Below are 21,615 nucleotides of genomic sequence, written 5' to 3'. Positions count from 1 at the left end.
GATTCGTCCTCAGCCTTCACGAAGCGCTTCAGCCTCCTCGTCTCGTCCGATCCCTTTATGCATGCAGTGCACCTCTCGCAACTATCGCTGAAGCATCCGCATCCTCATCCGCATCTGGCGCTGGCGCTGGCTCTGGCTCTGGCTCGTCTTTTGCCCTTCTTCCCTCGCTCAATCGCGTCCTCACGCTCACCAACCCCCACATCTCGCTTCTGCGCGCCCATTGTCGATCCCCTCTCGGCCTTCTCGACACTGTTCAACAGCTTCTACGCTCCTCTTCGCCATCTCCTTGATCAGCTCTCACAAGTAGATCATCTTTGGATACGCAGGGTCCGCTCCGCTCTTTGCAGTTTTGAGACAGCTGCTTGTCTGTGCGGCATGCACCTACACTAGACCCTGTCTCAGACGTCGCTGCTTCCTCCGACACCACGCTTTCATCCTGGTTCCTTTCTCCACCTGGTCAATTGCGACTATCTTGTTGTCGTTCCTGCTGTCCTTTATCTCGACCTTGTCTTCTTTATCTTCCAATCTTTGCCACCGCCTTGCCTTCATCATCTTTGGTCGAGTATACTGTATTTCCAGCGTAGCATATACATTCCCTCTCGAACCATCAAGCTCGTGCGCATCACTATCGCCCCATCTCTTCCATCTTCAGCAGCATACAGAACATGACGGCACAAGTTGTATACAGCACCATGATGCCCCAGCATCCTTTCCCCTCTGCCTTCTCATCGCCGGCGGTTACCCCTTCTCCAACAAAGGAAAAGCAGTTCAACGCGTTTCCTTCCCTGCATCTCCAGGCTCCGCAAGACGCCTCGTCATCGTCCAACAACGCCGGTCCAAGCCGCTCGCAGCCTGGCGACACACGCGACGATGCAGCCAGCGTCAAACCGTCACAAGCAAACGACCCTTGCACAACACGCTCCTATAAGGCTTCCGCATCGAAGCGGCTGTCCCGTCCAAGGCTTAGCAGTCTTCAGAGCCTTAACTCGGTTCCTGCATCTCCTTCGCTAACAGAGCAAGACAGCGGCCGTGCTTTCATCTCGTCGACCCGCTTTCACACGTCGCATCCCAGCTTGAGCCTGAGTAGAGCCTCTTCGCGCAACGCCGTTGAGACCCTGCAGCCGCTGGCAGAGTCGAGCTCCAGCATGGGCAAACTCAAAGCTGCGACTCTCCACCAGTACGATCCGGATGCACCGCCCAGATCGCCGTACGGTGCTCCTCGCCAATGGCCCTCTGCTCAACCTACGACCGCTGGCTTGCCACCAAGAGCAAGGCGCAGCTCCACCAGCCCAACGCTCGATTCGGCTCTGAGCGAGTTTGGTCAGATGGGCGCACCCTTCACCGAGAACAGCCGCCACAGCGAACGAACCGACGTTTCAGCAAGGCTGTTTAACTTGCAGTCCAACACAGGCGCTTTTCTTCGGCGCAGCCATACCATCACGCATGGAGTCGGCACTCTGGCGGAGCCGCAGCCGCAGCCGCAGCCGCCGCCGTCGTCGTCGTCGTCCTGCGTGGTCATGACCTACGGCCCAAGCAGCGGCAGGAACGCTCCCCGGCCCACGCAGCGCCGACAGACGGTGTCAAGCGTGTCGAATGTGTCGAACGTGTCGCCTGATACCGCCAGCCGGCTCGCAGCCGGTCAGCTTCATAGGGCCGCTGGCGCTGTTTCGCCTGCGCCGAGCTGCACCTTGTCGTACACGCAACCGTCTCCCAACGCAGCCGCGTCAGGCAGCTCGCTCTCGGTTTCATCGCCGCCGTCACGCCTGCGTGAACGTGGCACGCTGCCAAACAATCAGCTCGAGGCCAAGGTGGTCATCCTCGGCTCTCAGGGTGTGGGCAAGACCTCGCTCGTGCACCGTTATACCTCGGGCCAGTTCTCGATTGCATCGACGCCTTCGACCATTGGCGCTAGCTTTTTGACCAAAAAGCTCATTGTTGATGGCGTCAAAGTGCGCTTGCAGCTCTGGGATACTGCAGGTCAGGAACGCTTCCGAAGCATGGCGCCCATGTACTATCGTGGCAGCCACGCCGCGGTGATTGTCTACGATATCACGTCCATGTCGAGCTTCATGGACATCCGGACCTGGATCGAAGAGCTCAAGAAGAACATGACGACGGATCTGGTGATTCATATTGTTGGCGCCAAGCTCGATCTGGCGCGGTCGCAGAGGCAGGTTGAGCTCGAATTTGCACGCGATACCGTTCGAAGCTGGCTTGAGCTGTATCAGATGCAAGCACCACTAGGTTTTTCGACGAGTGGCTCAAACGATTCAGATGGCAGTCCTGGCTCGCCCACTCGCGCTTCGTCGCGATTGAGCGGACTGGGTTCTTTGGCGATCGGCTCGGCTTCGCGACTAAATGCTTTTCAACGCGGTAGCGGTACGCATGCTTTCAACACCACCGGCATCGTGCCTGCAGCACCGCCAGCAGCAGCTTGCGCACTGAAACCGAGCAGCTTTGGCAGCAGTAACGCGTCGAGCGGATCAGCAGGCAGCGACGCAGGTCGTGCCGACACCACGCTGGATCCCGACTCGACGCTCTCTTGGGACACGGTCGAGGTCTCGGAAGTATCGGCCAAGGACGACCGCGGTATCGAAGAAGTGTTTTTGGCCGTCACCAAAAAACTCGTCCAACGTCGATCGCAAATCGAATCCGAACGCGCGCATCGTGAACGGAACAGCATCTTCCTATCGTCCACCGACGCCGATCCGTCGGCTTGCAGTACGCAGCCGATCATCGTCACAAATAGCTGGTCTTGCTGTGCTTGAGCGCGGCCCGAATATATGAAATGTTGACTCACTGAAATGTTGACTCACCACGCGGGTCGGATCTACGTGTTTGAGAGTGATAACGTGGTGAGTGTCTGCCCAAGTTAACGGGGTGCAATCTCGCGGATCGAGCAACTTGGTATCGTTGACGCCGATCCGTCGGCTTGCAATGCGCAGCCGATCATCGTCACAAGTAGCTCGTCTTGCTGTGCTTGCAAATGCAGTCCGACGTCAACACCCATAATGAGGCGATCGAGACGGTCGCGCTAGCGCGCCAAGACGCTCTCGCCACACCAGCGGGGGCGTCGCACATGGTTGGGTTCACGCCGTCCAACGAGATTTGCAGTTGGCTCCGCCAGGTGTAGTAGTCGCCACTACCTCGTCGCACCGGCGGCGCTCCGGCGCATTGTCCATGTTGATCTTGCTGCTGGTGTACATGTGCGCGCTCGTCGATGCTTGAGCTCTAGCTTTGTTGGCGCGAGCCTGTTGGCGGCTCGAATTGCATCAAGTATTCACTCACCACTCGGGTCTGATCTACATGTTGGAGCAACTTGCTATCGTCCACACGGATTCGTCGGCTTGCAATACGCAGCCGATCATTGCCACAAGCAGCTCGTCTTGCTGTGCTTGAGCGCGGCCCGAATTCCATCAACTGTTCACTCACGACGCGCGTCTGATCTACATGTTGGAGCAACTTGGTATCGTCTTGATTGCGTGCCTAAGTCAACGGTGTGCGATCTCGCGGATCGAGCATCATGGTAGCGGTACAGTGTGTGGAGAAGTAGGCGAACCGATGGACAGATGGACATGCAAAGCGGCTTAGGGGCTAGAGGAACAGCAGACGGTTGGCGGTTACGTGGAGTACGCCGAGATCCTGGTACTCGTTGAGGCATTCCTGGAACTGGTCCTCGACGAAGCCGGCAGCGATGATGCGCGCGCGCACGTCCGAGAGGTTTACGCCGTCGAGTGCGGAAGTAGGCGGAGAATCCGGCTGGTCTTCATCTTGAGAGTGGAGAGAGTGGCGATGAGTGTGGTAGAATTCGCGAATGATGCGGTAAATTTTCGAGATATAGGACGAGTCGTGAGTATGAGTGGATGCAAGCGACTGGTGATCGAGGATGGAAGATTTCGAGACTTGCAAGAGGCGCAACGCCTCGTCTACGTCAGCGATCGAGACGTGATCGTCGAAACGCAAGCGAGCGAGCGCCTGCGAGAGCCGAATGATGCCCAACAGCGTGCGTGCCGAGACATAGCCTGTAGCGGACGAAGTAGGATTGCTGGACGAGCTGTGGTCCTCCTTGTACTGTGAACGCAAGTGCACATACGCGCCGACCACATAATCCGAGACGAGCGCCGAGAGAACCGGACGTTTCTGACGCGCGAGCGCAATATAGTGGCGCATCAACGTCGGAGAGATGACGTCGAACTCGAGTTCAGGAGCCGAATTGTGCATATGCACATACGTGACATGGTGTGCGAGCCTCTCGTCGTCATCGCGACTAGGCGTGTCTAGAATGAGGTACAGAATGTCGAATCGAGACAGCAATGCCGCAGGGAGGTTGATATTGTCCACCGGACTTACGCGTGGGTTGTATCGTCCATACAGCGGATTCGCCGCAGCCAAAATCGAGGTGCGCGCATTCAACGTCGTTGTAATGCCAGCCTTGGAGATGGAGATGGTCTGCTGCTCCATCACTTCGTGAATCGCGGTTCGGTCTGACTCTTCCATCTTGTCAAACTCATCGATGCACGCAATTCCATTGTCCGCCAATACCAACGCGCCACCTTCGAGCACCATCTCGTCTGTCACCGGATCGCGCATCACTGCTGCCGTCAAGCCCACCCCGGACGAACCGCGACCTGTGGTGTATACGCCGCGCGGCGCAACTTTGGAAATATACTTGAGCAGCTGCGATTTCGCCACACCGGGATCGCCCATCAGGCACACGTTGATGTCGCCGCGGATCTTCATGCCGTCACCTACGCTCTTGCTTACACCACCGACGAGTAGCAGCAGCAGGCATTTCTTGACATCCTCGTGACCGTAGATCTCTGGTGCGATCGACGACGCCAGTTTCTGGTACAGAGCCGGATCGTCTTTGAGCTCAGCGATCTGTGCCGCGATCTCGCGCGTTCGCTGCATCGCCGTATACTGCTTTTTCAACTGATGAATGTTCTGCGCATCCAGATACGTGTCGGTCAGCAATCCCGCGCGGATCGCCTTGAACCCCGAATAGGGCATCGGCAGGAAAATGCCGCCCACGTCTACAACGTCTCCTGGGTTCATCGCTCGCGTTAATGGTCCATACACGTGAATCGTCATGGTGCGCGGAATGTGTCCTACAGGAACCTGGTCCGCCATTTCCTGAATCTTGACTTCCTGGAAGCGCACGAATTTGGACGCGCGCACTTGCGGGTACAGCGGACTGCGCGTGTTGTTGGTCAAGCACCGTCGCGAGTTGCACTGGCTCAACGGCATGTATTGGCGCGACGTGACTTCCTGAAACACTTCGGCACCACACACGTCGCACGCGTACGCATCGACGAGCAGGAAAGGCTTTACCTCGGACACGCGCGTTACAATGCCTCGCACCGTGATGAGTTTGCCCATATGCGAGCCGCGCACGTTTCGAACCGCTAGCGGCTGCTCGGCTTGCTCGCCCGCATTCAGCCGCCCCGTGTACGGCTTAAAGTAGAGCGTGTATCGACGCAGCAGCACAGGAGGAAACATGCTTTCACTCGCGTCTTGGCGTTCCACACCGCCATCATCGGCATCTTCGGCGCTCTCCACGGTGCGCGCATTGCGCTCCATACGTTGGTGGCGAATCACATCAAGCACGTCGTCCTTGTGAGAAATGTCCTTCGACGGCTCCGGTACGAGCGCATCGACGCACTCGCAGAATAGATCTAGATACCGTTTGGCGTTGTTGCGAATCGCGCCTACCAGCGATTTACCCGATTCGCCAGTGGTAGTGTTGGAATGCGAAGCGAGGTCGTTGAGATCGATCACGAGCGAGTCCTGCTCGCGATTCGCGATGTTCTGAAGCTGGTGCATGTAGAACGGTACTTGATGAGAGCCAGAGCCTGATGCTTCCGCAGTAGCACGGCTGCGTCGTTGCGATGCGGGTCGATCGACATCCATACGGTCGAGCGCGCCGCTGAGATCGTGATCAATGTTAAGATCGTCTTGGTCTTGATCGGCGTCTACGAGGCTGACAGGCGCACCACCAGCTTGTGTTGACGAGAGCGACGCAAGCCGAGAAGCGGGAGCCTTGAAGAAGAGAAGGAAGTCGGTGATCTTGGCTCGCTCATCGTCGTAGTTGATGCCTAGCGAGATGGTGGGTAGGATGGGTGCACTTGCCGACATGATCAAGGCACAGCTCTTCTACTACGTGGTCGAAGCGGTATACGGTGGTGAAGATCAATGACCTAGCCTGGCTTCCAAGCGATTGGTGTTGGATGCAAGCCAGCAAAGCGAAACGAAGCGACGATGCTCTGAAGAAGATCCAAGATGGTAGCGAGGTATACGTAGTAGTACTACGAAACACTGACACTGCAGCGGACAAATGCGTAGTTGACAGAGAGGGAGGGACGAGTGCGAGTGCGGTTGCAGGCCGTTGAATTGGTGGTGATGGAGAGCGAAGACAACGACCGACAGGCTGAGAAGCTCACCTGCGATCGTTCAAGGCAGACACGACATCTCAGGCCAGCGAGCAAAGTTACGAAATCTTGAACAATCACAGAGAATCTCCCTCGAAAGTCCCTTTTGCCTCGTTTTGCGCGCCTCTCTCGTTCTGCCTGTGCAAGCTGAAACACACCAAAGCGCGAAAAACACGCGACGCAATTTACACGACGCGCGCGTTGCGTGTTGCTCGTAAGCGCGGCACGATTCGTGATTCGTGATTCGTGATTCGTGATTTAGTCAAGTTCAAGTCGTGAGTCGTGAGTTCAGGTTCGCAAGCCGACTCACGACTCGTAAATGGGCAACGCGAAATCGTGAATGTTTTACCCTATCAGTCGTGAGTCTTGAGTCGTGAGTAGGAAAACGTGTTACGTGAGAAACGGGGCATGATTGTTAGATTTCAATGGGGATCCCAACCAGCTTCCGCTTACGGTTCCGCTTCTGCTTCCGTGTTCGAGTTCCTCACGTGTCTCTGAAGGATGCTGTTGGGCTTTCAGATCTGGACCTGCACATTCACGAGCGGTTCATTCATACAAGGTGCTAGGATGCAGCAAGCTAGAATTACAATAGAGTGCCGACCGTCACGCTACGCGCATCATCATGGCTTGAGCGGAAGATCAGCTAGACAAGGCGCATTGAACAGCCTTCCCGTCCAAGCACCCTTGGCTGTCGGAATGGCGACATACAGCCATAATGAAATGTTGGCAATCACAAAGCCCGTATAGACAATCTTGAGCGTGAGGCTGTTCAGTTCGATCGCCAGTCTGGCTGTGCAAATTGCCAAACTGGCAAAAGGAAAAGTCAAACCCCACCAGCCCATGTTGAACCCTAGCTTGCCTCGCTTCAGTTCGCGGATGATGGTGAAAACTCCGATGCAGAGCCACCATATGCCGAGTCCGAAGAGCAACATGGCTGAGATAAGCCCTGCACCGTACAGCGCTTGTCCTACAGAGAAGAGCTGAGGCACTCCAGAGGAAGATGCCGGGGTCGAGATGGTGGGCAAGAGGTGGAGCGCAACTCGTCCGAGGTGAAGGCATGCTTCGCCGCCTTGACCACACGGACCGAGGGGAAGAAAGACCGAGATGATGACATCGCGCGGCGGGCTCTTGAACAGCAGCAGTCGTTGGAAGTAGAGCACGAGGATGAGCAGAGCCAGTGGTAGACCGATGCCAAGCACGAGGTAGCTCACCACCATGATGGTAAACGCGTACGTTGGATATCTGTGCATCAGAATTTCCGCCAACACGCTGCCTGTCGCTGCCGCCGTGATGGGCGGTACAATCGGAAGCAGAAGCGCTGCAGTGATGCCTTCGAAATAGTGCTTCTGATACGTCATCATACTGAACGGTACACCGATCGCCGTCGCTAGACTGATCGCTGTAGCGGCCCACCACAGTCCACTGGCTGCAAGGGCAAAGCCGATCCCCAGCTTGAACTCGGTCGTCCCCAGCTGTGCGATACCGCTGATGATGGTAATCAGACCCATGGGTAGCGTGCCTAGAAACATTGACTTTTGAGGATGCTTGATGGTCAGTGGCACCACTTCTGGGTACATGAGGTACCGGGCGAAAAACGCGCACACGAACAGCACAAAGATGACAATGTCGGCGAGCAAGAAGCAGAGTGCAGGATATCGTAGGCCGGAATGGATGGATGGCCAAGGAAGCAAATTGAGCAATGTGGCGATGACACCCGTTCCCATTGTCACCGAAAACCACGACGGCGTGAAATGCAGCACACGCTCTCTGATGCCATGCCGTCGCATGGGCTTGCCGTCTTCTCCCACCATCTGGATGCGTTGCGGCTCGCTGCTCACATGCTTCGCAGTGCTGCTGTTTGCCGGATTGACTCTTGCCTCCTTTTCGGAATCTGCCATGGTCGCTAGCTCTTCTGCTCTCTGTCGGATGCTGGTCCGCTTTGGTGTGTTGCTTTGTCGGGTTCTGACGCTAATTCGTCGTCTTCGGCAAACGATCGATGGTAGCAACTTTCTTGTTCGCGACGGCCCACTGCTTTCGCCGCCTTTGCCATGCTCGTCATCGAAGTATGCGTCACTGGCATTGTCAGCATCGCCTGTCAAGACTCGTGTCAAGCGCTCTCCGTACGACTCGGTTGGTTGGAGGACAGGTTGGTCGGCGCTAGATGAGATGGATTCACTCGTCCCTCCCCCACTATCTAGGATGCCTGTCGGAGCTTCGATATCTGCTTGTACTCCTCTGGGTCTGGAACTGGTATGTTGAGAGCCGTGGAGCTGGCGAGCGCCAGATGTGCTGGTCCAGGCGTGCGCTTGTGTGTCATGTGGCTGAGATGCTGCTTGAGGATGGGCATGCTCAACGGAAGCCAGAACGTCACTTTGTAGCTCCAGACCGGGAGCGTCTTGATAGAGACTGGGCGAGCTCAGTGCCATCTCTCAGGGCTGAGGGCGGGAAGGTGTTCGTAGTTGAATGTCTAATCTTGACAGGAGGAAATCGACTGGAACACATGTGTGCTCGTCTGTGGTTTATTTATAGCCGCAAGTTCTGGTCATGAGAAGAAGGTCATATTGACACTGCACAGCTATTTTATCTTGAGGAACTGATGACACTGCACAGCTATGTTATCTTGAGCAACTGACGGCAACGATGATTGGCGGCAATCACGAATGACTCGAAGCGATTCGTGGTGTTGATCTTGTCAGCTACGTTTTTTACTTGTGACTACAGCTAAGCGAGTGGCTGCATGGCCGGTTCAAAATATTAATAACAACTTAATCGAAACTTTGTGCTTGATCAGCATGCAACAGGCACGAGGCCAAGCGGCACAACGTGCACGAGCGCGCCTCTTAGTTGCGCTTCCTCCACCTTTACCTTGCCGCTTTGTTCGCGCTGAGCCAAAAGCCGTGCCAGATAAGTCACAATCACGAACCACAAATTGACAGATGTATAAAATGAATCACGTACGCCTCACCGCCCTCTGTGCGCTCCTTGTACAATATCCTCATAGGATACTACTCGCATGCACTCTTGCTACATCAGATGCTTTGTTTCAGATAGACTAAATGCGCTGCTTCTCAGGATGAAGAAAACGCCACATATCAATTCACCACACGACACGGCAGCAGTTGCAGATGTTTTGACTTGATTCCGTGAGCAGAGACGGTTCTAGAAACACAGTGACGCTGCTAGCGACACAGCTCACAGGTGAGACTTGATACCAGCCTTGGCAAGCAAGGCGTCCGAGATTGCATTGGTCTTGTTGAGCCTCTCCCACACTTGGGGTGCTCTTCGCAATTCGAGCTTGCCGAGCTGCTGCAGATGAACCTCGTCGGGACCATCAGCGTAGCGCAGCGTCCGCAGTTGCGCGTAGGCGTATGCCAAAATGGTATCCTGCGAAACACCCTCAGCGCCGTGCGCCTGCATTGACATGTCGAGCACGCTGAGTGCGTCGTTGACTACGGCGACCTTGCTCATAGCAATCTCGCGCATGGCACCTTTGGCGTTGGTCTTGTCGATCATGTTGGCCGCCGAAAGCACGAGCAGACGCGCTTGCTCGATCTTGATGCGTGCCCACGCGATGTTCTGCACAATGGTGCCGTGTTCCGAGAGCGTCTTGCCAAACGCCCTTTTGCGCTGATCGGTGCAGCGAGCGAGCATAAGGTCAAGAGCGCGCTCGGCAGTACCGATGGTGCGCATGCAGTGGTGGATACGTCCAGGTCCCAGACGACCCTGGATGATTTCGAAACCTTTGCCCCAACCTAGGACCAGGTTAGCGAGCGGTACGCGCACATTGTCGTAGATAACCTCACAGTGACCCTCGGGTGCATCGTCGTAACCAAACACGTGCATCGGTCGCACCACCTTGACGCCCGGTGCGTTGGCGGGCACGATGACGAGACTCTGCTGCTGGTGACTGTTGCTGTTCTCTGGATCCGACTTGCCCATCACCAGATGAACAGCACACCGCGGGTCACCTGCACCCGAAATCCACCACTTGTGACCATTGATGACGATCTCGTTACCCTCCTGGCGGATCGAGGTGCGGATGTTGGTGGCGTCCGACGAGGCGATAAAGCGCTCGGTCATGGCAAACGCCGAACGGATCTCGCCGTTGAGCAAAGGTTTAAGCCAGGTCTGCTTCTGCTGCTGATTGCCGTACTTGGCAAACACCTCCATGTTTCCGGTATCGGGCGCAGCACAGTTGAGAGACTCGGAAGCGAAATGAGAGCAGCGGCCCGTCATCTCGGCGATCACAGCGTATTCGAGGTTGCTAAGTGGCGAACCAACGTCGGGATAGTGCTTGCCGGACAGGAACAGGTTCCACAGACCCTGCGACTTGGCCTTCTTCTTGAGCTGCTCGACAATCTCGGGAACAATCTTCCATCGCTTCTCCGGGTCGGTCGAGACTTGGGCGTGGTAGAGCTTCTCGGCGGGAATACACTCGTCGACGACAAATCGAATCACTTTGATGAGCGTCTCCTTTCCATACGCAGTGAACTTGTCCTGGATAAACGACCATGTTGCGGCGCCGATGTAGGTCTTGATAAGCTCATCGCCATCGAGGCTAGCAGGAAGGACAGTCGACATTTCGATGTTGTGGTAAGTCAGGAGCAAGCGAGGCAGATATCGCCGAAAGGAGATGACGATAGATGTAGAATCAAGGGAAAAAGTGGATGATGAGCACAAGAAGGTGGGATACCAAGCGAAAGCTAGAAGGTTGAAGTGAGCAAATCGTTGGTTTTGTAGGGTGACAAAAATGGGCAACGATGGACGGGGAGTGGATGGCTCCGGATATGGACCGGCTAGAAACAGTCAGAAGCTGTACCGGAAGCAAAAACGCTCACTGCCCGCGTGGGGACACAGATGAGAAGAAAATCATGCTCTTTGGCGATGACACACGACGCTAGGCCAAGGCAGGCTGAATTTACGCACAGACGCTCAGACTCTAGAAACCAACCGGGGCTTGAGACTGCACAGCGCGAGAAGCAACTTGGCAACAAAGGAAACACACGTTCGTGACTGTGCTGTTGGCCAGATGTGCGGGGTTGAAGTGCAGTCAGCTTTCTGTCTGAGAAGACCGAGACCAAGCTGTAGCGCCATGGCGGTACAGAAGAGAGCGGGCACACAAGCGGCAAAGCAAGACCGAAAAAGAGAAGCCGAGTGACCGGAGTTGTGAGTTACTCGAGCACCAAGCGCCTCGCAACTCTACGCTCCGGTTAAACAAAAACGTCGACACCGTACAGGAACAGGGACAGGTACACCACTGTTAACGCTGAGGCCGGATTAGCTTGCTATTTTGCTGATGTCTATGCGAGGCTGTCTCTGTCGGTGCGCGCGTCCGTCTTGGTACCTTTCCCCGCAGCATCTGTCCTTACAGCATAAGTCTCTTTGGATTGTCAGTGCGGCGAAGCGTAAGCGTTGGCTTGAGCATGCGGTGTGCATCTGCGTCTAAGTTACTGAAACGTTGCTATGGACCTTTTTTTCCAGCTGTTTGGCTGCGTCGATGCGACTTTGGATGCCACGATTCGTGATTGGTCTTCTCAAATTTGCTTTCCGAACAAAAGGACAGGCAACCAAAGGCGGGAGGAGCTAGCAAAGTCTACAGCCAACGCGGAAGGATGTGCACGTTTCCAGCGACACTCAGCGAGACTCGCTAAACCGAAGCAGCTGCACTCGCCGGAAAAATCACGAATTCCCCACGACGCGCGCCAATCAGGTCTCAGGGGCTGCCGACCTCTGCCACTTGTGCCACCTCTGCAATACGAGAAGCATGTCCCAAGTCGCAGCCCGCTACACGCCTTGCCACTGGAGCGGTCACCAAAGCGAAGCCGCTGCCCTATCTTCAGTCGGTTCTTTGAGTCCGATAAAAGCGTTACGGTAGCAAAGTAACGTTCTTTCGGCCGAGTCATTCACGATGCCGACAAGTAGGAACTTAACATTTATCAGTCGAGGCTGTACGCCACGGGCCACGCGGGTCGACAGGCAACCTCCACCCCCAAGTGTGAATTGCCGCGGAGGCCGCGCCACACTCACAGACTGTTGTGAGACTCACGACTTTTTTTTGAGCTGAGCAAGAAGTTGTTGTTAATGTTCTCCTTCTTCTTCTTGTCTTGGCTGGTCAAGGATCTCTCTTACGCCTGTCAACATCATTTCCTACCAGCTCAGATGACGCCGTCAACGTCACGGCTCCCTTTTTCTGCCTAGCTCGATACACCCATCCGTCAAGTTTGGAGAGTTTTTCGCCATGGCCTCGTTTGATCTCACCTTTGTGCATCGCAAGCAAGAGCACACGATCCAAGCGCTTTTACCCACCACCACCGTATCGGAACTGCGTCAGGCAATTCAAGAGCTCGTATTCGTTCCTCGAGATAAGCAAAAGCTGCTGGTACCACGAAGTGCAGCTATCGCTGATCTGAACAGCCACTGCGACGGAGATGCCAACACGGATCAGCGAACGCTTGCAGAGGTGGGACTCTCTAGCAGCCCCAGCACCAAGCTGACGGTGCTGGGACCCTCATCGCAGGAGCTCGAGAGACTGTACCAAGACGAGATCGAGCTGCAGAAACGCAATGCTCCACGTCAATACCATCCAAGCCTGCTTCATGGCACAAAGGCTCGCAATACTTCACGGGCAGAAGCCACCGTCTCTCCGTTCGGATCGGTCTATGCGCATCCGTCCACACCAGTCTCGTCGCCACTTCATGGTAAGGTGATCGACTACCTGACTAGGCTGAGTCGAGACCCAGGCATCCTGCACATTTGCGAGCTACATCGATTTCGCATTGGCTCGCTCACTGAGCTGTTGCCATGGGAGCATCCAGGCCTTTTAGGTTTGAATGAAAATGCTGGTCAGCGCATCTTGCTGCGAATCCGTACCGACGATGCTCAAGGATTCCGAGACTACAAGACGACTCGTCGGGTGCTCGTGCACGAACTGGCGCACAACCGGATCTCGGACCATCCGCCCGAGTTCAAGATTCTCAACAGCAAGCTGAATGCGCAGATAGAAGCATTTGAGCGTGCAAAGCAGGACAGTACACATTCGCTCGTCGAGGGCCATGTGTATGAGCCCTTGGCCCCGGCGCTTGCCCACGGTATCAGCAACGGTCACCGACTAGGAGGCGGCACAAGCAATCCAGAGGATTCAGCCAGCGCAACAGAGCGTCGACAGCGTATACTAGAAGCTACCATGCGTCGACTGGAGCGCGAAGAGCAAGAAATCGAACAAAGTTGCGGCAGTGCTGCCAAAGCTGCATCTCAGAATGGGCGCAGGACACCTAGAGCACCCTGATCAGCGTGCTCAGCCTCTCGGTAAAGTTGATTCAGTTTGCGCTTCGGCTTGCATCATTCTGTATTTCTATCCTGTATTTTCCTTTTGCAAGTCACCTTTGTCTTGTTGGTCGTTCCCCCTACTAGGGCATACTGAACAGAGCCTCTCCTTTCCTCTGACTTGCACCTAATCGTGAATGCTGAGGCGTACAAGTGGTGAGTGGCCTTGCGCTAGATGCTGCACAACACGAACCACGGTCTCATTCACGATTCGTGATTCATGATTGGCGGTCGTATGTTTATCCTATAATGGCTAGAGATAAAGTCTAACACAGGTAACTAAAAATCATGAACCGTGAACAGAACCCGCGCGTATGGCATCAACATTCATGATTCACGATTCACGATTCGTGATTCACAGTCACGAGTCACGAGTGTGAGTGTGTTTGTGTGTATGTCTCAATCAACACCAAAAAGTCCAAGCGGCAGGCAGGCAGGCAGGCTGGCAGGCTGTGCACACATTCACCCACAGTCAGTGAGTGTCGAGCGTTGAGATCTCTCCATCACCACACCCCTTGACACATCCTTTGCACACCTTTACCTCTTCTGTCCTGAACAGATTTAGAGCTTGCTTTGGCGTCGTCGCTCCCTTCCCCCTGTCATCTGCTATCGCGTCTGCTTGCACAACGAGCAGTATACCTCTCTGACCGCCTACATCCGTGTCTCTTGTACGCATGCTGCAGTGAACCAGTGAACCGCTCATCTCGACGCTTTCCTTCGTTTCAGCTCGCAGGTATCTCCCGATCGACTGTCCTATTGGTGCCTGAGCTCCTTTTGCTCCTTTTTTCGCCCACCATGCCGCCATCTACTGAGCCTGTCCACAAGGGCACACTCGTGTGCGTCGTCCTCAAGGCGCGCAACCTGCCGAACAAAAAGTCGATTGGAAAGCAAGATCCGTACACAGTCCTCAGCATGGGCCAGGAACAGCAAAAGACAAGGCCAGACAAGCGAGGTGGTCAGCATCCGACATGGGATGAACAGCTTCATTTCGAGGTCTACGAAGATATGGAAGATGCGCTCACAGCAACCTCGACCAATGGAACTGGCTCCGGCTCCGGCTCCAGCTCCGGATCCAAAGCTACCTCTGCCACCAAAGCCAAGGGAGGCAAAAAGGTGCTCAAGGTAGCCTGTTACGCCGATGACAGCAAAGAGCCCGAGTTCATCGGCGAAGGTCTCGTCGACCTCACCGAAACGCTCCAAACAGGCGAATTCGACGAGTGGGTCACTATCAAAGCCAAAGATCGCTATGCCGGTGAAGTCTATCTCGAGCTCACCTTTTATTCGTCCGCTGCGCCTCCCAAGAAGCAGCAGTCAAGGCCATCTTCGCAGCCTATGCTTTCCGGATCAGACACGTACGGAGGTGCAGGCTCCTTCTCGCGCCTCGAAGATGGCTCCGCTTCCCCTCCCAAACCCAACAAACCCAAAGGAGACCATCCTCCCATTCCCGCCTCGATGCGACCTGGTGGCACTTCGGCTGTGACCACTACACACAACCGCATGTCGAGCAGCATCTCCAGCTCGAGTCTCGCAGCCACGCTTCACCGAGCGCCTTCCGCCATGTCCCATTCGCAGACCATGCACGATCTCGGCAGCACTACGCTTCGTCCCAGCTCCTCGCTCGCCAATCTGGACGCCTATACACCCGCCTACGCACCTGCCAGCATTTCGCGCTCCACGAGTCCCGTACCTCCCTCGTCTTCTTACCACAGCGTTACCGCTGCTGCTGGTGGATCGAGACGCAACAGCTTCGCCACACCGATGCCCTCCGAATTCGGCCACTCGATTACGCCTTCTGCCTCTTATTATTCGCAGCACTCCATGGCGCCATCTCAGAGCAGCCAGTACATTGCTCACGGCAACGCAGTCGAGCCAAGTGACGATCGGTATGCCACTGTTCGCCCAGCGACGATCTCCCAGCATCATCATCATCATCATCAACAGCAGCAACAGCAGCAACAGCAGCAGTACAGTCTGCCTCGTCCGCAGTCGGTCTCTCAGATCCCCATCGCCTACAAGCACACGCAGCAGCCTGACTTTGGTGCAGACCAGCTGACGCAGTCATTGTCAAAGATGGGCTTTGGACACTCGACAGCTACGCTGGACAAACCTTTGCCGCCTCCGACACCCGTGGCTGCGGAAGAGCGTCCACCGCAGTCGCACATCTACCAAGCGCCCGCTCATCTTGCTTCACTGTACACACCTCCCCCCAATGCGGGATTTGAAGCAGATGTGCAGAGACCTGTATCGCCCGCAGCGCGACCCGCTTCAGCTCTATCGCAGTACAGCACCAGTTTACCGGCGCATGTGAATGCGTCGACGCCGTCGGTCGTCAATGCACAGACATACTATCAGCAACAGCAGCAGCAGCAGCAGCAGCCGCAGCCGCAGCCGCAGCCGCCGCCGCCCGCACCACAAGCCAGTGCACATTTGGCGCAACCGCCGTCGATTCCGGCTCGCTCTTCGTCGCCTGCGGCACCGACGTATACGCCGATCGTGTCGCCGTACAGTCAGCCACCACAGCAGGCGCATGTGCCGCGTCCGTTGCCATCGACGCAAAGCTCTACCTCGCTTGCGTCGGCGGCTCCAGCACCACAGCCGTCGCAGCCACAGCCACAGCCACAGCCGCCGCCGCAGCCTTATGCGTCTCACCTGTACCAGCAGGTTGCGCAACCATCGGCGACGGCGCCACACCAGCCTCATCAGCTTTCGCACTCGCAGTCGCACAGTGGCTGGCATGGTGGACTGGCGTCCGGGTCGCAGGCTGCTCAGCCGTCATATGCACCTGCACCTGCCACTCATACGAATGCGATGGCAAGCATGCCGAGCGGATACGTGTATTCGTCTGCGGCTGCGCATGCTCCGACGGCACCCGCAGAGGTCAACGGCTGGGCGCCCGGCAGGTCGGCGTCTCCTTTGCCGCCGATCCCGGGGTCTCAGCAGTCGCTGCCACAGTCGCAGCCGAGCCTCCACTTGGGCGCGGCGACATCGTTCTATGCGCATAGTCCCGCACCTCTCGCATATGCTCAGCACGCTTATCCTCCGTACACGCCACCACAGCACGCCTATGCGCAGCCCGCACAGCCTGCAGGTGGCTACCCGCACTACGCTGCACCCCCACACGGCGCGTCCGGACCAGCGAGCCACCCTGCACACCCCGCCTTGTCCTCATCAGCCCTGTACCAGTCGCACCAGCTCCAGTATGCCAGCCAGCAGTACCAGTAGATTCGCACATCCCAGTTCAATTAGCACATGCTTGGATTCAGTGAATTGGCGAGTCTGTGAGAGCGCGCGCTGCAAGCTTAGAGGCCGGCAGGTCGGCGCGGTGGGGGGCCGGGCGGGTTCACGCGAGACGACGAGTGTCTGCGCGGTCTGTGCGCCGGACTGCGAGAGCGCGACGAGGCGCAACGAGAAGGTGAGCGCGAGCGTGAAGGTGAACGGGAGCGCGAAGAGCGCGAATGGGATAGCGGAGAACGAGAGCGAGAGCGAGAACGAGAACGAGAACGGGAGCGCGAGCGCGAAGAGCGCGAATGGGATAGCGGAGAGCGAGAGCGAGAGCGAGAACGAGAACGAGACGAGTAGGAAGAGTAGGATGCGACGTGTGATGTGGTGCGGGGGGTGGGGCTACGGGGGCTTGCGTGGCTCGAGCTGGAGCGAGCGGACGAGTCTTGTGATGCGGAGCGCGATCTGGCTCTCTTGCGTGGCGGTGAAGATGGCGAGCTGGACGAGGTGGATTGGGAGTGTGTGGAAGAGCAACGTGCGGGAGGATGGGGTGGAGGCTGGGTGGAAGCGTGGCTTGCTCGCGCGAGCTGTCTCTGTTGGTACGCCTGACGTTGTTGGTGGATGCGCTCGGATTTCTTGAGCTCCTGCAGGTCGCGGTTGAATGCGTCGGCTTGTCGATATCCGCTCTCGACACCAACCGCGATTGCGAAGCGTCGATCCAAGTGCTGCTTAGTCTGGATTTGCTGATGCGTGCCCATATGACGCAGTCGAGTCTCTTTTGCTCTACCGCTTTCGTAAGACGATGCTGCTGACTCGTTCGTCTGCTCCGCCAGCTGTGCATTCAGCGTCTCGCGAAGTTGGGCTACGCGCTCCTCGATCTCGTCATCGGCCACATCGTCGTCCTCGAGCTCGACGCGCAGCTCCATGCACTTCACTTCCACCGCTCGCTTTCGCTCGTGCTCCAAAATCGCTGCGTCGGGACCAAGACGTGTATCCGACCCGACCTCATCGGTCGCATCACGCTTGTTCCACCGCTTCTTTCCAGCCTCGAAGTTGGAGAGGTTGCGTTGCACGTACCCATTCGTGCCCGTTCCACGTGCCGTCTTGAGTCCAATACCGTTGTACATGCTCGAGCGTCTGTCCAGTGTTGCTTCAATGCGTATGATTCGCTAGTCGTGAGTGCTCGTCGTAATGCAGATCGGTTGAATCCTTGGTCGGATCGGATTCAACTCCTCATTTCTGCTTTCCACTTGCACTTGCTCGCGTTTCGGCTTTTGCTTTACGTCTTAAGTTATTTCGCATCTTCACAATCGTCAATCACGAATTTTCACCTCACGTGACACTCACCACTCGTGACTCTCTCAACCTGTGCCGTTTCTGCTCTGACGTGTGACAAATCCACCCCGAACTCGATAACATACCGCACAGCCGCACTTGGCATACACTCACGACTTGTATCCTAGCCGCCAGCCAACACACTCGTGACTGTCTCTGCGCAGGTTGAGCATCATGATGAAAGCTGAATTCGACAAGAACAAGGAGCCAGTGCTGCTCGTTGTGCATCTTGCGCACAATCGCAAAGTATCGTGGTTGGAGTTTGCTTGTCAACTGAACCGTGTTGGCTAAGCTATGGCAGCTTGTGGCTCAGCGACCGCAAAAACGGATCATTGTGTGAATGCGATCAAAACGCAAAGCATCCGCCATCAAGTGGTGCCGACTGTGTGTGTGTATGCGCGGCCAGGTGATCGCTTGATTGCGCAACTCGGCGCGATCACGCGACCATGCTCTCGCCCGCGTTCAGCGTCAGCATCGCATCAGCCATCACCGTGATCGAAGCTGGTGGAAAAGCATGGCGGTGGGGATACACGCAGGACGCGTGAGGCGCCGAGCGTGACATCCGGAGCGGGTATAGCGTCTGTGGTGGTGGTTAGACTATCTACCTGTTTCTGTCTCGGTTTGTGAGGGATGATGGGTATACGAGATATGAACCCCAACTCTTCAAGCCACAACTGACAAGATGATTTTCCCCCGTCCTCACGAACAGACTCGTGCTAATAAAGCACCGGAGACCGCCTCCATACGGGTATGCTAATCGATGCAGATCCAACACTGCCATGTTTTCTACTGTCATCGCTACCGGTGGTGCTGCGTGAAGCATTGTCATCGATGCCGCCGTTGCTTGGCTGCGCCGATTGCAACGGCGCGATGGCCAAGGGCTTGGCAAACGATTGCGGAGTGAAAAGTTCGCCCTTGAATTCATCCTGAATTGTGGCCGGAAGGTCAAGACCGGCGTATCTGAAAGATGTTGTAGTTGCACTCGACGAGCGACCAGGAGCGGTGAAAGGTCTTCTCACTGTGGCGATTCCTCTGCGCTTGCGTGGTGCTGGTTTGAGGCTCATTTCGAGGCTCGCACCTTGGGCAGAACGTGGCGTACTGCCTGCGAGACCAAGACTAGAAGCTCCATCCTTTGCTACTGATACTCGACCGCGACAAGCGTCGTGGCGATTGGCATCGCTCGGGGTGAGGTTGGTGAGATCGAAATGGGAGCGAACGCAATTGACTCCGCATCGCCGCCTGGCTTCGCGAAAGGCCTCTTCCAGTCGAAGCTCTTGCAAGATGGCGATGGTTTCGACGTGTCTGTGTTGCGCAGCATTCGAGCTGGCAAGATCGCGCAGCTCTGCTTCGGCCAGACACTCGAGCTTGTCGAATTCATCCTGCAGCGAGGTTATTGGATCGAGTGGCGTGCTGCCGAGTGGCGTCAAAGCGGGTGCGGTGGACAAGCGAGCATTGGGAAGCGTTGTGTTAGCGTATCGAGGTGAAAGCGTGAGGCTGGATCGATGCGATGGGTGGTTGGCACTTGCGTAGACGCCGGACAGATCCTCATCGGATGGCTGGGAGAAGGGTGATGGAGGAAGCACTGCTTGCAAGGAGGGCACTTGGCTCAGAATGTAGTTGTGGATGAGGCTTACGCGTTTCTGAAAGCAATCGGGTGGCAAGCCGACCGGCGGTGGCCCGATACGTTTCAAGAGATGTGCAGTCAACATGGTTCCGCCGAAGGAGGAGGTCGAGCTGGATGTGGGCAGAGGTAGAAGCAGTCCTGCTACTTGAGGTGAATCGAGAACGGGGCTGGGCTGATCAAGATGCAAAAGCGGCAAGTTGGCATGTGCCGGTGAGGCGGCTGATCTGGCAGAGTGAGTTGAGATGCGGTTGGAAATTGGATCGGCGCCTGCAACGCCGCCGCCAAGAGGTTTCAGTGAAGCAAAGAGCAAGGAAGTAGCTGTGGTGGAAGCATCGCCGCTGCTCGCAGTCCTGGAATGCCTTGAGAACGATGCCGATGCAGCACCGCCCGAATCTGGCCTATGACCGGAGGAGGAGGAGGCGGATTCAAGGCTCGGTTCGTTGTCGGAACTGTAAGCGAGCGAGGGTGTGGCGGCGACTTTTGATTTAGCTGCGGCATGCTTGTCCGGGTTGGATGCTGCTGGAGTGGAGGCAGAGTCGGTTCGCCAGGCTGAGGGTGGTACGTTGGTGGCTCTGGCAGCTCTGTTGGGCCTGCTCGGACTTGGCGTGGGGGGAAGACTGTCCTTGGATGAACGCGCCGGTTTGGTGGAGAGAGAGCTGAAAGAATCGCTTCGAGAGCGAAAGGCAGAGGTGCTCTTGGCTTGCGTCGGATTGACGACAGGTGTGCTGCGATCAACGTCAGCAAGCAGGGCGTTCTTGCTCTTTGTTTTTCGCAGGGTGTACAAGCGAGAGAGCAAGCTGGACGAGCTGCTGACGGATGAGGACCGCGGTGGAGGTGGTGGACTGGGACGGGGGTCTTTAGGCGCTCCATCTGTACGGTATGACGAGAGGCTGGTAATGCACTGTGTTGACGCATTGCGGTAAAGTAGAGCAAAGGGAGGTGGCGATATGTGGTGCAAAACCTGCGTATCGTTGGCGGCGACAGTTGGGGTATAGGATCGCGACTTGGAATGCCTTTTGGTGGGCGCCAAAGGAAGGTCTTGTTGATGCATGTGGGGCGGGGCACAAGACAATGGATCGGGAAGCTGGACATGTTGGCTTTTGGAAGTGTCGGACGCTGGGTGCGTGGCTAGGGGTACGGAAGCCGAATGTTTGTGGAGGAGTGCTGCTCTAGACGGCGAGCCCGAGCCCGAGCCCGAGCGATTTGGATGGTGGCAGGTGTGGCAGAGGTGAGTTGGCGGATCATATAGGTGGACTAGGGTGTGGGCGGAATCAGTGGCGCTGGCGGTGCTGCTGCGTGTGTCATGTTGAGCGGAGTTGGTTGTGCGAGGTTGGATAGGCATGGATGCAGAGGCGGAAGCTGAATGTGAGCCAATAGTGGACGTTTGGAGGACGGAGGTGCACGTCTCTTGTCGTCGCGATTGAATATGCACCTGACGACCCGAGGCACGGAGGTGGTCTGGATGCCAGCTGATGACTTGAACTTCGGAAGGCACTGGGGCCATCTTGCCCTTGATAAAGTGCAAGTCTGATGATGGTAGCGGTATACAGTGTGGTGCATGTACAGGGCTCTTGTCGAGAGTGGCTTGTTTGGAGTCGGAATCGGAGCGAAGTCGATCGCGCCTCTTTGTGAGGAATCGGAGCGACATGGTAGGTTTGGTAGTCGAAGTAGTAATGTTGACGGCAT

General features: G+C 56.3%; 8 protein-coding genes across 8 annotated transcripts; 3 read left to right on the top strand and 5 right to left on the bottom strand.

Annotated features, from left to right (window-relative positions):
* Nucleotides 1–692: 692 nt before the first annotated feature.
* Nucleotides 693–2,768, top strand: UMAG_11007 (uncharacterized protein; the record flags this gene model as incomplete). Its single annotated transcript, XM_011394442.1, has 1 exon — nucleotides 693–2,768. One exon carries the CDS (start codon nucleotides 693–695, stop codon nucleotides 2,766–2,768), a length of 2,076 nt encoding a protein of 691 aa, XP_011392744.1.
* An 826-nt stretch (nucleotides 2,769–3,594) lies between these two features.
* Nucleotides 3,595–6,135, bottom strand: UMAG_06402 (putative mini-chromosome maintenance complex protein 7; the record flags this gene model as incomplete). Its single annotated transcript, XM_011394386.1, has 1 exon — nucleotides 3,595–6,135. The coding sequence occupies one exon, from the start codon at nucleotides 6,133–6,135 to the stop codon at nucleotides 3,595–3,597; it is 2,541 nt and encodes an 846-aa protein (XP_011392688.1).
* A 913-nt stretch (nucleotides 6,136–7,048) lies between these two features.
* On the bottom strand, nucleotides 7,049–8,854 carry UMAG_06401 (uncharacterized protein; the record flags this gene model as incomplete). The annotated part of the gene is made up of 1 exon (XM_011394385.1): nucleotides 7,049–8,854. One exon carries the CDS (start codon nucleotides 8,852–8,854, stop codon nucleotides 7,049–7,051), a length of 1,806 nt encoding a protein of 601 aa, XP_011392687.1.
* A 766-nt stretch (nucleotides 8,855–9,620) lies between these two features.
* Nucleotides 9,621–11,009, bottom strand: UMAG_06400 (uncharacterized protein; the record flags this gene model as incomplete). The annotated part of the gene is made up of 1 exon (XM_011394384.1): nucleotides 9,621–11,009. One exon carries the CDS (start codon nucleotides 11,007–11,009, stop codon nucleotides 9,621–9,623), a length of 1,389 nt encoding a protein of 462 aa, XP_011392686.1.
* Nucleotides 11,010–12,666: 1,657 nt separating this feature from the next.
* UMAG_06399 (uncharacterized protein) lies at nucleotides 12,667–13,713 on the top strand (the record flags this gene model as incomplete). Its single annotated transcript, XM_011394383.1, has 1 exon — nucleotides 12,667–13,713. One exon carries the CDS (start codon nucleotides 12,667–12,669, stop codon nucleotides 13,711–13,713), a length of 1,047 nt encoding a protein of 348 aa, XP_011392685.1.
* Nucleotides 13,714–14,546: 833 nt separating this feature from the next.
* On the top strand, nucleotides 14,547–16,973 carry UMAG_06398 (uncharacterized protein; the record flags this gene model as incomplete). The annotated part of the gene is made up of 1 exon (XM_011394382.1): nucleotides 14,547–16,973. One exon carries the CDS (start codon nucleotides 14,547–14,549, stop codon nucleotides 16,971–16,973), a length of 2,427 nt encoding a protein of 808 aa, XP_011392684.1.
* A 77-nt stretch (nucleotides 16,974–17,050) lies between these two features.
* On the bottom strand, nucleotides 17,051–18,097 carry UMAG_06397 (U2-type spliceosomal complex subunit CWC21; the record flags this gene model as incomplete). Its single annotated transcript, XM_011394381.1, has 1 exon — nucleotides 17,051–18,097. The coding sequence occupies one exon, from the start codon at nucleotides 18,095–18,097 to the stop codon at nucleotides 17,051–17,053; it is 1,047 nt and encodes a 348-aa protein (XP_011392683.1).
* A 924-nt stretch (nucleotides 18,098–19,021) lies between these two features.
* Nucleotides 19,022–21,577, bottom strand: UMAG_06396 (uncharacterized protein; the record flags this gene model as incomplete). Its single annotated transcript, XM_011394380.1, has 1 exon — nucleotides 19,022–21,577. The coding sequence occupies one exon, from the start codon at nucleotides 21,575–21,577 to the stop codon at nucleotides 19,022–19,024; it is 2,556 nt and encodes an 851-aa protein (XP_011392682.1).
* Nucleotides 21,578–21,615: the final 38 nt, after the last annotated feature.

This window comes from Mycosarcoma maydis, chromosome 23 (assembly GCF_000328475.2).
Source record: "Mycosarcoma maydis chromosome 23, whole genome shotgun sequence".
NCBI lineage: Eukaryota > Fungi > Basidiomycota > Ustilaginomycetes > Ustilaginales > Mycosarcoma > Mycosarcoma maydis.
The sequence above is the reverse complement of the archived record's forward strand: the minus strand, read 5'-3'. Positions and strand labels throughout refer to the sequence as shown.